Source organism: Nannospalax galili, unplaced genomic scaffold (genome assembly GCF_000622305.1).
Source record: "Nannospalax galili isolate Female #2095 unplaced genomic scaffold, S.galili_v1.0 scaffold423, whole genome shotgun sequence".
Classification (NCBI taxonomy): Eukaryota; Metazoa; Chordata; class Mammalia; order Rodentia; family Spalacidae; genus Nannospalax; species Nannospalax galili.
The window spans coordinates 1,078,121-1,092,297 of record NW_008350949.1 but is presented as its reverse complement, the minus strand read 5'-3'; the positions used below and the strand labels follow the sequence as shown (position 1 = coordinate 1,092,297).

At 39.5% G+C, this 14,177-nt stretch overlaps 1 protein-coding gene across 1 annotated transcript in view; it reads left to right on the top strand.

The window, feature by feature from the left end:
• The window catches only part of Gypa (glycophorin A (MNS blood group)), a 19,784-nt gene extending 9,994 nt beyond the window's left edge, over positions 1-9,790 (top strand). The window contains exons 3-8 of the mRNA XM_029553524.1: positions 385-474; positions 1,749-1,832; positions 3,645-3,680; positions 5,240-5,325; positions 7,006-7,084; positions 9,353-9,790. Of these exons, the coding sequence (XP_029409384.1) occupies positions 385-474; positions 1,749-1,832; positions 3,645-3,680; positions 5,240-5,325; positions 7,006-7,084; positions 9,353-9,381 (404 nt within the window). The 3' untranslated portion in view covers positions 9,382-9,790. The remainder of the gene's footprint in view (positions 1-384; positions 475-1,748; positions 1,833-3,644; positions 3,681-5,239; positions 5,326-7,005; positions 7,085-9,352) is intronic.
• The last annotated feature ends 4,387 nt before the right edge of the window (positions 9,791-14,177 follow it).

Below are 14,177 nucleotides of genomic sequence, written 5' to 3'. Positions count from 1 at the left end.
GAGAGGAAAATTAGGTCAAGTGCTTAGAGCTAATTATTGGAGTCCTGGGTCCAACTAAAGAATATTACTTCAGAGTGACTTGGGCATGAAGTCAACATGATGCCAACTGGAAAAACTTAAGAGCCCATGGTCAAAACATCACTACACACCATGTATCCTATAATGAGGGTTATTCTGGTGGGCAGGGCACCGAGTGTTTTCATGCATTGATATGCCGTCTCACAAGAACTAAGCCACAGTCCCCTCATCTCTGTGCTCTGCTGTGTAGACGCTCTGAACTGCCTCTGAGGGGTTGTGGGAGGTCAAGTGTAGGATGGTGGCATGCTTTGCGATATACCCAGGAACCTCATTCTTGACTCCTTTCCCAACTTCTATTTTATATAGACATTACTGACACACAGCACGGATTCAAAGCATCCCTTGATGAAATTACTGTTAGTATCATAGGCTCCACCATCAAACCAGAGCTACAAGGTTTGTTTTTATTTTTCCTTCTCTGAACTGGAGATAACATCTCTGTTGCAATGTACCTTTACTCAATGGGACCTGACTGGTGACTGCAGGGTAAAGGACAAAACACTGAGAAATGCAAGCCAAGTGCCAGGTCCTGCCTGCGGAGGGGCCCTTGCTCAGAAATAGCTCAAGGCACTTAGACTATGAATGAAAGAAAAGGGAACTAATGAAGTACACACATGACAGGTGTGACCAGGAAATGGTGGACCAGGTAAGGGATCCAGGACAAAAGCCCTGAGAGAGCCTAGAGCGCACTACATTGGCTCACACTGGGCTGGCCTGTCCCTCTGCAACCCATTAACCAATTGCCTCTGGGGGCCCTCTATGCAGTGGAGTCTCAAGACCAGGAAATGGTGGACCAGGTAAGGGATCCAGGACAAAAGCCCTGAGAGCCTAGAGCGCACTACATTGGCTCACACCAGGGCTGGCCTGTCCCTCTGCAACCCATTAACTAATTGCCTCTGGGGGCCCTCTATGCAGTGAAGTCTCAAAGGAAGTCAGGCAAACTTGCCTCAGTTTTTCTCCACAGACTAAGTAGGAGGTGACTAAAAGTGTGCAGCTCAGAGCCACACAGATCCCCAGTGCCTCAGAACTGATAGCCAGAAGCTAGCTGGGTGCTCAGATAAGGGTGGGCCAATGTCAACTACTCTCTAGTTTTCTAGAAGGAAGAAAATGACTTTACAAGACATGGTGGTGGAGCGGGCACAGGTAGAGAGCATTCAGTGGCTGTGACTTGGGGAAGGATCTCTACATTTAAAATCAAGCCTCACAGTAGACTTAGAGTGGCTGCAGGGTCATAAGCCAAGAGAATCATTGACCCATATCCACTAACGTGAATGGAAGCAGTTGACTTCAGAGGCCAAGGGAGGAAAATTAAGTGCTTAGAACTAATTATTGGAGTCCTGGGTTCAATTAAAGAATATCGTTTCAGAGTGACTTGAGCATAAAGCCAACATGATAATGTCAACCAGAAAGCACTTAAGAGCCCATGGTGAAAACATTGCATGTATCCTATAATGAGGGCTAGTGTGGTGGGCAGGGCACTGAGCATTATCAGGCATTGATGATGCAGCCACACAAAAACCAAGGCAGACTCACCTCATCTGTGAGCTTCAGCTACGTAGACACACCGAACTGCCTCAGAGGGGGTGGGAGTGAAGTGTAGGATGTCCACGCTTTACGGTGCGTTCGATCCCCTGGAGTTTGATTGCTTTCTCGACTTCTATGTTATACAGCTTCTGCTCTTACACCATATAAAATGTCTCTCAATGAAACTGCTGTTACTCCTGAGGACTCCAGCCACGTGCCAGAGATACAAGGTTTGTTTGTATTTTTCCTTATCTGAACTGGAGTCTCTGTTGTGATACAACTTTATACAGTGGAAGCTGATGTGCGACTGCAGGGAAAATGACAAAACATAGAGAAATGCAAGCCAAGTGTCAGGTTCCTCCTGCAGAGGGGCTCTTGCTTCTGAATTATCTCAAGGGAATGAGACTATGAATGAAAGACATGGAAACACACATGACAGATGAGATCCGGAAATGGTGGAACAGGTGAAGGGATCCAGGATGAAGCCCTGAGAGAGCCTGGGGAAACCGAGCTGGCTCATACCTAGGTTAGTCCATCCCCCTGTAGACAAGTGAATTGCCTTTAGGGGCCTCTAGGCTATTAATTTTCAAAGGAAGTCAGTCAAACTTGCCTCTCAGTGTGTCTCAGTGAGTGAGTGCACAGCTCGGAGCCAGACAGAACCGCAGCGCCTCAGAACAGATAACCATAAGCCAGTTGGGTGCTCAGATAAGGGTGGGCTGGTGGCAGCCACTTTCTGTTTAGTTTTGTAGAGGGAACAGGATTTTATGAGACCTGGTTAAAAGCGAAAAGGTAGAAGGATTTCAGTGAGTGTGACTTAGGGAAAGATGTCCACATGGAAAATAACACCTGTGACTAGACTTAGAGTGACTGAAGGATCCTAAGTGGGTGCAGTCATTGACCAGTATCCGCTAAGATGAAGGCAAATCGTTGATTTCAGAGGCCAAGGGAGGAAAATTAGGCTAAGTGCTTAGAACTGGTTTTTGGACTTGTGGGGCTGATTAAAGAATGTCAGTGAAGGATGACTTCAGCGTGAAGTCAACGTGATGATGTCGAACTGGAAAACACCTAAGAGCCCGTGGCAGACGATCCTTCTTGCCACGTATCCTATGATGTTGGTGGGGCAGGGCACTCGGTATTTTCATGCAGCAGTTAATTCAGCCTCAAAAGAACTCTGAGATATACAAATTATGATTCTTACTTTCCCTGAGAGAATAGTAAAGGAAAGAGAAATTAAGTAATTTGCCTAAGACCACACATTAGCACACATCCTCATGACTGAAAGCCTACCTTGTTTAATTCAAAGCTTGTATGCTCTGCCCCAAAGACATATTTCAATGAACCTCTACGCATAAACCCTGGAGAATGACAAAATATTGCCCAATCCTTGGCCACGTGATATCATGACGTATGATACAATTATTTGCAATAAATTCAGGAAACTGTGCCTCTGGTAGTGAGATGCAAAGAAAGAAACCTGTGCTGTAGATGGGTAGGGGAAGGTTAATTCTTCTGGGACTTTAAGGCATCTCTGCTAGAATTTTCTATAGACAGAAAATCCAGTGGGACTCTTGGTAAGTGTTCAAAGAGGAGGCCGTGAAGGTTCGGGTTCAGACGTTGGTTGTGGATTTGAGAATCTCTAGACTCTCAAATCTAGAGAACTGATAGCCGCACGTGCTCACCCCTTTGGGTTGGACTAGAATCTGTTTGGAGTGCTGAGTTCCCTTCTCACCATTTTTCAATACACTGCTTCCTGTGGAGGACGACAGGTGGCCCCTCCAATATTTTCTCACAACCTTCCAAGCAGTTAATGAGAGGGTTTGCAGGTTTCTAACCCATGAATGTCTCTTGGGTAGTAAAAGCCAACACTGAAATTACCAATGGTAAGAATGACACATTTCCTACTGAATTTTGCTAGCTTAATGTTTAAAGATGGCCAGTAACTCCCAAAACATGGTTAAGAAAAGAAATTCCCTAATTCTAATGTGCATTTTTAAAGATATATCTTGATAATTTTGACTTACTTTGAAAATTTGGTTTTTCAGGACAAAGACAAATTGAGCACCTTTTTTCTGAACCGGGTATGTTGATATGTATTTTTAAATGATAATCATTCCATTGTAAATTGTATAGTGCTAGTTTTGAATACCTAAGAAATAAGAATGGTTCATTTTTTAAAAGAGCATGTGTCATTAGCCACATGCTAGTTGTTAAGGCAATTCAGATATTCTTGATAAATATTATCAAATTTAAAAGAAGCATTACTTACTTTTTTATTTTTATTATTATTATTTTGGTCTTTTTCAGACAAGGTCTCCCTGCTGGCCTGGAACTTGCTATGTAGACCAAGCTGGCCTGGATCTCACAGAGATCCACCTACCTCTGCCTCCCAAGTGTCGGGATTAAAGGCATGTGCCATCACTCCTGGCATTACCTAATTTTTAAACTTTGGAAATAGCAATACATAATTTGATCTTTTTTTTTTCTTAAGTTTGATTTTGTAGTTTTCTAATCAACTATAGATATTTGAGAAAAGTCTCTTCATTTGTAAAGCTAGTTAAATTTTACTCATTCCTAATGTAGAGAAAATAAAGAACTTAATAATCACCTAATTAATTCGTGCCATATCAAAAATAAATAAAGAACATTCAGGCCTGTTCACCTTTGCCTTATCTTTACCACATCCAGTACACTTAATGTCATGCCCCCTGACCTTAGGAGCTGCTGCGGACCTAGTGTGTTACACTTATGTGCTCGTTCACTACTCTGTCATTTTTAACTCTCCCTTCACACTTATGTCCACATTTCACGTGGGAGAAAAGATGTGTGGTTGAGTTTCATCAGCAGTCTCACAAGTGACAGCTAAGTACTGGAGAAGGCTGGGCAACGTGAGTGGATGGGAAGCTATGCCATAGAAAAATTAAGAATAGGTATTTGAGACACAAATCGGCCCTATGAATGTACCATTTTATTAGTATGTCTAGACTTCAGTTATGTTTACTTCATTGAGCAGCGCTAAGAATACACTGTATTTCTCCAACATTTGATGTAAATTACTTCATTCCCAATAAACTAAAAATTGGAAAATTATGTGTCACTGTATTTGTATGCCATGGAAGAGGCAAAAATTTAGAAGGCAGGTGACCCGTGTCGTAGTTAATGATCTACTTTTAACTATTATTTGACCTCTACTAAGTAGTTTGCCTTCTTAGACTTCATTTATTTATTTGTGTGTTGTTTATACTAGTTTCCTTCCAAACCTATAATTCTATGATCCACCTGATACATTAAAACATTTTCTCTCATAACGTTCAGACCATGAAAGAGTCTGCGGTTTTCCCTATCGAGGTACAGTACCCCTATAATTCTTATCTATGATTATGCCTGTAGTGAACACTAAACTTGAAATCAGAGTTCTGGGGTCTTGATCAGTCACTCACTTGTTGTGTGACTTTGGATAAAAGATTTATCATACAAAGTTCCAGTTTCCCATAAGATTACTGTCCAAAACCCACGATCTTAAAGACTATGCATAAATTATGAAGTATTAATGCATCCCTATAGAGAGATAAAGTGACAATACCCTGCTTGATATGCAGTAATTCATTTTGCACTGTTTTTCTCTTTTTGTCTCCTGCAGTAATGATATTGATCATTTTGGGGGTGATGGCTGGTATCATTGGAATTATCGTTCTTATTTCTTTCATCATCGGCCAATTGACAAGAGTAAGAATTCAATTTTCCACTTTGCCTTAAATGTAGGGCTTTATTCTTCTGAGTACAATTAGACAGGAAGGAAAACAAAATAGGGTAAAACACTATCCTTTCAACTGGGCATGCAAAGCCACCAATTCCTCTAGCAGAATTGGTTTTGCTTTGCCAAATTTAGACTAACTCCTGCATGTAAATCTATTCCCCATGTTACCAAGGAAGGTTCCCCGCAGTTCTTGTGTCGTGCAGTTTGCTATACTTTGATGGCTATAGATGAGATGGCCAGGTTTCTACTTGTGTTTAATTTTTATATCAAATATGCTATTCTTAGATACACTCAAAAATTCTGTATTTTTTCCTTTTATAAAAGACTTTTTAAAATGTGTGTGTGTGTGTGTGTGTGTGTGTGTGTGTGTGTGTATATACCTTTGACAGTTTATGTGTCCCACTTAATTGCAGGTTCCTGGAGAGGCCAGAGTACATAAGATTCACTAGAACTAAAGTTAACAGGTAGTTGTGAGTCATCCTGTATGGGTGCTGGGAACTGAAACTGGGACCTCTGGCAGAGTAGCCAGTGTTCTTAACCGCTGAGCATCTCTCCAATCTCATTTCTACTTATTTCTATTCTCATCATTCCTGAAATAAAATTTTCAAAATCCAACCATGAATTTTTACCATGTGATTATTTTAATTGTTAAAGATATTTTAAACAATGTGTTACACAACTTTTCAAAGCACATGAAATTCTAAGACTTTAAAGACACAAAATCTGTGTGTGTGCTTATGATGCCATCACTGAACCTGTAATTCCATATCCTGAGCACCTAATCAGATAACACGAACTGCTGGGCATTTACTGTCTTCCGTTTTTAATCTCTCCCTATCTCTCCACCATAAGCATGAGCTGTACTGTTTTTATATAACTTATTTAGAGGGGTAACTGTGCTCTCATAGCAGGGCTATAACACTCAAAATGACAGGACATCTATTGGGGTTTTTTTTTCCACAACTTCACCTACTCCTATAATTGCCATAATCATCCAATCTGATTACTGATTTAATTATTCAATGTAAATGTGTCTTCTCTAGGTAACGCTTTGTCAATAATGATTGCAAGTTCATTATCTGTAACAATTTCAGTCTTTTGTTAGTTATGGATGTTTGCCATTTTATGAGCTATCTTGTAAGGACATGGATAAGAGACGGTTTCTCTTGTCTGAAGTATGCACATTACAGAAAAGTCATCTTCTGTTTAAAAATCTGTGACAAATTGAGTAGCTGTCTCGCTCAGTTGGTGTTCAAACCCATGATAGTCCCCATATGCTTACTTAACAATATTAACAGAATATTCCCTCTCTACACATAACAGAACTATACTCTGTCAATATGACTCCGAAATCATACCTACTCCATTTTTATGATAGTTCTGTTACAGCAGGGACTATGGATAAGTCAATCTACAGAATAATATTATGTTTGTTGAATACCAAATACCACCTAGAAATGTAATATAAATTTATATCGATGTTTACAAATGTCTATAGAATAGTGACTTTTTCCAATAAAATTGTACAAAGTGAATTTTAATCCAAAGAAAAGAACTTTAGAAAAACATTTTAATCTGAGGCATTTTAATTTTCAGTGTGTCCTTAACTTAGAAAATGTTAGTGATATGTTCCTGGTTTTTATTTATAGAAAAGTAGACTTGACATCCAGCCTCCCACATCTGAAGAAACAGATGTGCCTTTAAGCTCTGTTGAAGCAGGGCATCCAGGTAGGTGGTAATATTTAGATTGTTTTTTTGCATTTGGGGAAATGAAATGAATTGATGAATTACATCTTTCTGTGTTGTGGGGGAGAAAAAACCCAATAGGGGTAATTTATTCTCTATTTCATCAATGTTACTTTCATAAGACTGCTTTTTTTAAGGTGAAAATTGACCATAACTTAAGGAAGATCTGTAGGTATAGATTATGTTACAGAAAAGTACAACAAATTCCAAACGTAAAAGAGAAAACAATTTTTGCTTATTTCTGGAGCTGTGAAGTGATCTGTATAGGAGGCACTGCAGTGGTTACCCTGGATCGTTTCAGCTGTGGAGGCAGTGTGTCTCTGAGTCTAGGCCCATCACTTAGCTAATTAACCTTGAACCAGCTGCCAAATCTCTTTTGACATGAAGATAGCTGTGGTCCTAAGCTCACAGAGTTTGGGGAGGAGTAAATGAACTGCAGTAGCTAAAGAAAGCAGTTAAAGTCACATGTCTATGACTCTAGCAGGCAGAACACTAAGGGACAAGAATTAGGGATTGAAGGCCAGTCTGTGTAGTGAGAGCCTCAGGCAAAAGTGAGAAGGGAGGGAGGGAGGGACCAGCTTGAGCTAAGAGGAAAAGAAAGAAAAGGAAAGAAAGAAAGAAAGAAAGAAAGAAAGAAAGAAAGAAAGAAAGAAAGAAAGAAAGAAAGAAAGAAAGAAGAAAGAAAAGAAACAGAAAAGAAAGAAGGAAAAAAGGAAACCATTTATAACTATTCTTGGCCACATGAAATGCACATGCCTATTAGTGGTCGTCAGCCCTTAGACCACATTCCCGCACCCCTGTACCAAATCACTTGGCCCCTGCTTTTACTTCCACATCCAGGTACTAATTGGTATATATGTGGAAGATTTCAAGGACATTTTGTTCATTTAGAATGGTATTGATGCACAAGATGTCATTGTTTGTTTAAAGAGAATTTATTGTCAACCTTAAAACATGGGAGATTTTATATCTTGTGGGGGAGGAAGGTGCTGGTATTACCTTTGGAAAAAACTGTAAACCTTAATCACACTGGGAACCTCTATACCAGCAAATAAGCAATTCATAGGAGCCGAGCACTGGATGGAGCCTCTTCCCCCAGCCAATATCATTGATTTTCTTCATTAGAGCTTTGGTATCACCTCACTAGGAGTATATAGTTCACAAACCCAAACAGTGTTTTTTCTACCCAGAACAATGAGTTTGAATGCTCAAAATCAATTAAATTTTCCTCATAATCATTAAAACCCATGACAGGTGAACACAATTTCAAGCTCATTTTATTTCCAATATTTGTATAATGAAATTTTTCAGTGTTTTAGTAAGTTAGTGAAATGTGTTAAAGAGTCTGAACCTATTTCAAAGGAGGTGTGAGAAAACACAAAACCGTTAAAGGTGCTTTTCTCCTACTTTATGTACTACTGTTGTTCCAACTGTTTCACAAAACAAAGGTCTAAGAGGCCAGAAGGACTCCGCTGTCTCAGTAAGAAGACATGTCAAAGAGTAAGTAGAGCATGCAGTGCTTTAGTGTCTCTCAACACACACACGATGGGCTTGTTGAGAAATGAGAATAAGTGAGGATGAGTAACAGCCCACTGTGGGATCGTCATGTGACCCCACCAGCCCATTTCTCACTGGGACTGTTTGAGGTGCAGTTCCTGTGGTACCCAAATGCAAGAAGATGGGAAATGCTCTGTTTTGTGAGAGCAGGTGCTCTCTCCATCCCTTTCATGCACTCCCTGGGATAAGACATAACCTAAATCCAACCTCCCAAACAAGAAGGTGTAGCTAGGGGTGTAAGGGGGAGACTAGCTTAGTACCTTTCTTCAAGCATTGTAGTCAGAGAGACCTGCAGCAATAATCTTCTGTAGAAAAGAAAAGAAAAAGTTCTTGCTAAGGAAAATCCTACAGGCTTGGGCGCCAGGCTCCCATTTGACCACTTGCATACTGGTCAATTTATTTCTTTATTCCCTTGGTACTGTGCCCTGAACTCACCCGCTCTGCGAGTTTCTCAACTCTGGAGAAATAAGAAACAGACTAATTGCATAAATTCCTCTCCTAAGCCTTCTAGAATAAATTTCAAAAGAAAAACCTGTGTGTTTCTTTAAAAACCCTACAGTGTAGCTAATCTGAAGGAGATAGTGTACTAATTATAATGACTATTCTAAGACTGTAGAATCCTGGTACTTACTTTGTGCAATAATCTCCTTTTGTTTAAAATATAACTATATCTTGTTCTACTGTTTTTATCAGCACCCCCCAATCATTCTACAGAGGAATAATCAATGAGAATGTGCTTAGCAAGCCAAATTTTGAAAGAACTCAAAAAACACACAGGACCAGTCAATGGAAAAATTGGACACTTCAATAATCTGCCTATGTTGTACCATTGCAAGAAGAAAATTTCATCATGATGAATTTCAGTGACTCAACCACAGGGAAAAAAATCTCAGCTCATTTATACAAGATAAAGAACACATGTTTCCTTATATGCCTGATTTTGTTATAGTATCATGTTTATAATTACTTGTCTAGGAATTCTGGTTCAAAATTTCAAGGTGATAGTATAATGTTTATAATTACTTGACTATGGATTCTGGTCCAAAATTCATCTGCTGTTCATTAAGACTGACATTCTGTTCTGATCTGCTCCGCTCCGCTCCGTTCCGCTCCGCTCCGTTCCATCCTATCCTATCCTATCCTAGCCTAGCCTAGCCTAACCTAGCCTAGCCTAGCCTATCCTAGCCTATCCTATCCTATCCTAACCTAGCCTAGCCTAGCCTAGCCTAGCCTAGCCTTTCCATGGTATTATCAAGTCCAAGTTATAACATCTCCATGAAATATTAAGTTCTCTTATCATCCTAAACTCCTGAATCCATTTTTATTGTTTTAAGTAAATTAAAGAAACAATGAGTTCCTACCCATTTCCTTCCTTGCCAGACAGGCAAGATACAGTAACACATTAATGATGATGATGTTGATACTATATTCACAATAATTAAAGCTCATGTTTGAAGATGCTATAAATATAAACATACAATGAAGTCACAGTCATCATTTAATTCACAAGTCAACACAAATAACAGCTGCCATTTCAAACAGTGAGTTATTTTTGGATAATTTGGCACATTAACTCCTTTAGTCCTCCAGAGAATGAGCTAACACACTGTGTTGCACCGAAAGAATTATTTATGGAAAGGTCAGAGTATCCTGAGGAGGAAAAGAATTAAGCACTTCTCCTTACACTAGAAATCAGAAACTAACTGCAGCACGACGTATAAACGTGAGGTTCAGGTGAAGAGAGTACTAGGTCACTCAGAGTTTTCCATCATCTTTACTCAGTGCAAGCATCTCTTATTAATAAAACTTCGGAAAATAAATTATTGAAAGGAAATTTCCAGATATACAGAATTGATGGGCTTTTTGCTATACCGCTGTCACTCATTTATACCAAAACTTAAAATATATATGGACATAAAACTGTGAAGAGGAGTTAGAGGGAGGAGAGAGGAGTGAATCTATCAAAATGAATTGTATGAAATTCTCAAAGAATATATAACAAATAATAACTATAAAAACAAGACCTTCCTATCATAGTCTGTTTTCAAATTGTTAAGAATCCACATGGGTTTGTCTTACCATATGATAAATAAGTAAATAATTACATGTACATATTTCATCCTGGAAACTTAAATTCATTTTTAAGAATGAATTTAGTATGAATTAAGAATGAGGTAAATTTTTAAGAATCAAAATCTTAACTTACTTGTATGTTTAAAGAATGATTTGTGCTAGGTCACTTATTTAAAATAAAGAAAATCCACATGGGTTTGTCTTACCATATGATAAATAAGTAAATAATTACATGTACATATTTCATCCTGGAAACTTAAATTCATTTTTAAGAATGAATTTAGTATGAATTAAGAATGAGGTAAATTTTTAAGAATCAAAATCTTAACTTACTTGTATGTTTAAAGAATGATTTGTGCTAGGTCACTTATTTAAAATAAAGAATGAAAATACAAAGACTATTTCTGTTGGTGTATATATATATTTTTAACCAGTTTTAAGAGTATTATTAAGTTAATTTAATTCAATGATGACTGAAGGGTCAAGGTAATTTTAAATGTACTTTGTTCAATAAGCATAAAATGTTAAACTAAGAGAAGACATGAGGCTAACCTTGTCTCCAATGTAATTTACCAGTCAACAACAATGAAGATTAGAGTATCTGTGCTGTCTCAGCCAGAATCCAGATTGTAAAGGATAATTAAAGGACAAATAAACCTCCTTGAACTGTTCTGAGAAATTTCTCTATACTTCTCTATATGGACTTTTCACATTGAAATCTGGTGTTTGTGGAAAGAAACAACCTTTATGTTTTTATAATTAAATTAGCAAAATTTTTCAATAAAGAAATCTTTCTTAGGACAATAACCTCACCCCATGCCTGAGTCCTGTTGAAGTTCTTGAAACTGAGGACTGAAGCACAGGAGGGTAGGGAAGGTGTTTAAAATTTGTGTTATTCAGTGCTTGGCATTTCCTGATATCAGTGTGAACAGATGGTCTGAATGAGGGGCAAATACATACACTGTGAAGACAGAATATGAAGGCCAGGCGATGACTCTAGTGTTTCTGTGATATTAACGTGCAGTGACGGAACAGCACCCTTCTCCTTTATCCTAAGCAATTATTCTGCCAAATGTAGCAAGTTCTACAAGCAACTCTTAAAAGCTGGATGTTGTTCAAATAAAAGTAAATTTTAAAAAATTCTACCCAGTGTCCTGTGTGGGCCTGTCAAGTCCTCAGCTCTGTGTCACTGGAATGCATACACAGCAGCTGCAAAATTACTTCCAGATTCTGGAGTTAAGCATGTCCCCTGGCGCCTCCCAGGGCTTGCACATTTCTACTGTAATCTCAGTCTCCTTGCACTGATCATTTTTCTTGTTGCTACGATCAAATGCCTGACAAGTAGCAAGGTAAGGAAGAAAAGGTTTATTTTGGTTTAGAGCTGAGGAATGGACATAGTCCATCATAGTGGGGAAGGCACAACAGCAGAAGTACGGGGTGGCTGGTCACATTGTGTGGACCGTCAGGAAGGAGGGAGTGAGACGGAAGAAGGGTGGGTCTATAAAACCCCAAAACTGGAGCTACAGAGATGGCTCAGCAGTTAAGAGCTCTTGTAGAGAGAGGACCCAGGTTTGGTTCCCAGCACTCACATGACAGTTTGCAACTGTCTGTAACTCCAGTTCGAGAGAATCTCTACTGGCCTCTGCAGACTCCTGCACACCCATATTAACATGTAAGTACACACATATGCACATAAAAATAAAAATTCAATTAATTTTTTTAAACCTTCAAGACCTCCCTAGTGACTCATTTCCTCCAGTGAGGCTTTACCTCCTAAAGGTTCTATAGCTTTCCAAAACAGCTGGGACCAAAACAAGAGCCTGTGTAGGACATTTCACATTCAAACCACAACATTCTTCTAACTATGGCTCATTAAGAACAAGTGGGGATTTTAATTCATCTTTATAATTCCTGGACTGATTAACAGATTTTGATCCTTATTTTGCAAGTATTCATAACTGCATTGCCTTTGGTGACAGTGTTAAAGGCTTAGTCAGGCATGGAGCAAGAGTTAGAAGACTTTTTCAGCGTGATGACCTTGAGAGGGTAGAGCTGAGTTAGAGTGCAGGAGATCAGCACTGGAGTCACTCGCTGAACTGCTGTGCAGAAGTGTCACTTTGGACTTCCGCTCCCTGGGAGGATGCAGCTTGATTCAGAGCATCCCCTCTAGGAAAGACAGATGAACTATTTATTTCAATCATATTTAAGGTGCCAGAGGACATTCGACATGACAAGGGCTTGAAGGTCCATGATGGTGAACAGAACACTAAACGTGTAAACTACATTTGACGTCGCATTTCCCTCCTTCTGTTTGCACAGACCCAAGTAGGTACTGAGAGGTAAGCAGCCTGTCCCTTGGCCACCTCATGGGACTGAAGGTACAAACAGTGGACACAGGATCACGTTAGTCAGTTTCCTATCACAGTGACAAAATTCCTGAGATAATCAGCTTAAAGGAAGAAAGATTTATTTTGGCTCAGGGTTACAGAATTTTCAATCTGTGGTCATTTATCTCCTATATTAGCTACTTTTATCTTAGTTAAAACAGAAACACTTGGCAGAAGTAGCTTAAGGAAGGAATGGTTTGTTCTGGAACACGGTGTGAGGGTTCAGCTCATGGTGGAGAAGACATGGCAGAAGGAACATGAGGTGACTTATCACATTATTTTTGCAGTCAGGAAGTAGAGAGAGGTGAAAGCTGGTACTTGGCTTGCTTTCTCATTTTTATTCAGTGCTAGATCTCAGTTCACATTCAGAGTGGGCCTTCCACACTAAATTAAACCTGTCTAGAAACTCACAGACATGCTCACAAGTTTGGTTCCTAAGTGATTCTAAATCTATCACAGCCCCATTGCCTGCGGTTACATTAGTAAAGAAAGTGCCTAGTTGGGGAAATCTGTCCACGGCATGTTAGCCAGGTAGTACAAGAGGTCAAGGCTATGGTCCCAATATCCCGAGACTTCAAGGACACACCCTCTATGCTCTAACTTCATCTAGATCTTACCCTCTAAATGTTCTACCACTTTCCAGTAGTGTACCAGGCTGGGGACCAAACCTTTACCATATGCATATTTGAGTAACACTGAAGATAAAAACCATAGCAATGACTCATCAAGGAAGCAGGCACTGGAGACTATGACAGTTTCAATTTTAAAACTCAAAGGGCTATCACTTGAGAGTAGGAAGGAACCAGAAATAAACAAATCATGCCCTGGGAAGATGGTTCCATGGATAAAAGTGTGAGGACCTGAGTTCAAGTCCCCCAAACAAAAACACAAGTGCCTGTAATCCCTGAGCTCCTATGGAGAAATGGGAGGTGAGAGACAGGGTTATCGCTGGAAGTTCATAGGCCAGCTAGCCTGGCACACACAGCAAAAACCAACAAAGAGGCCGTGCATCCTATAATGAGGTGATGGGACTGGAGAGATGGCTCAGCTGTTAAGAG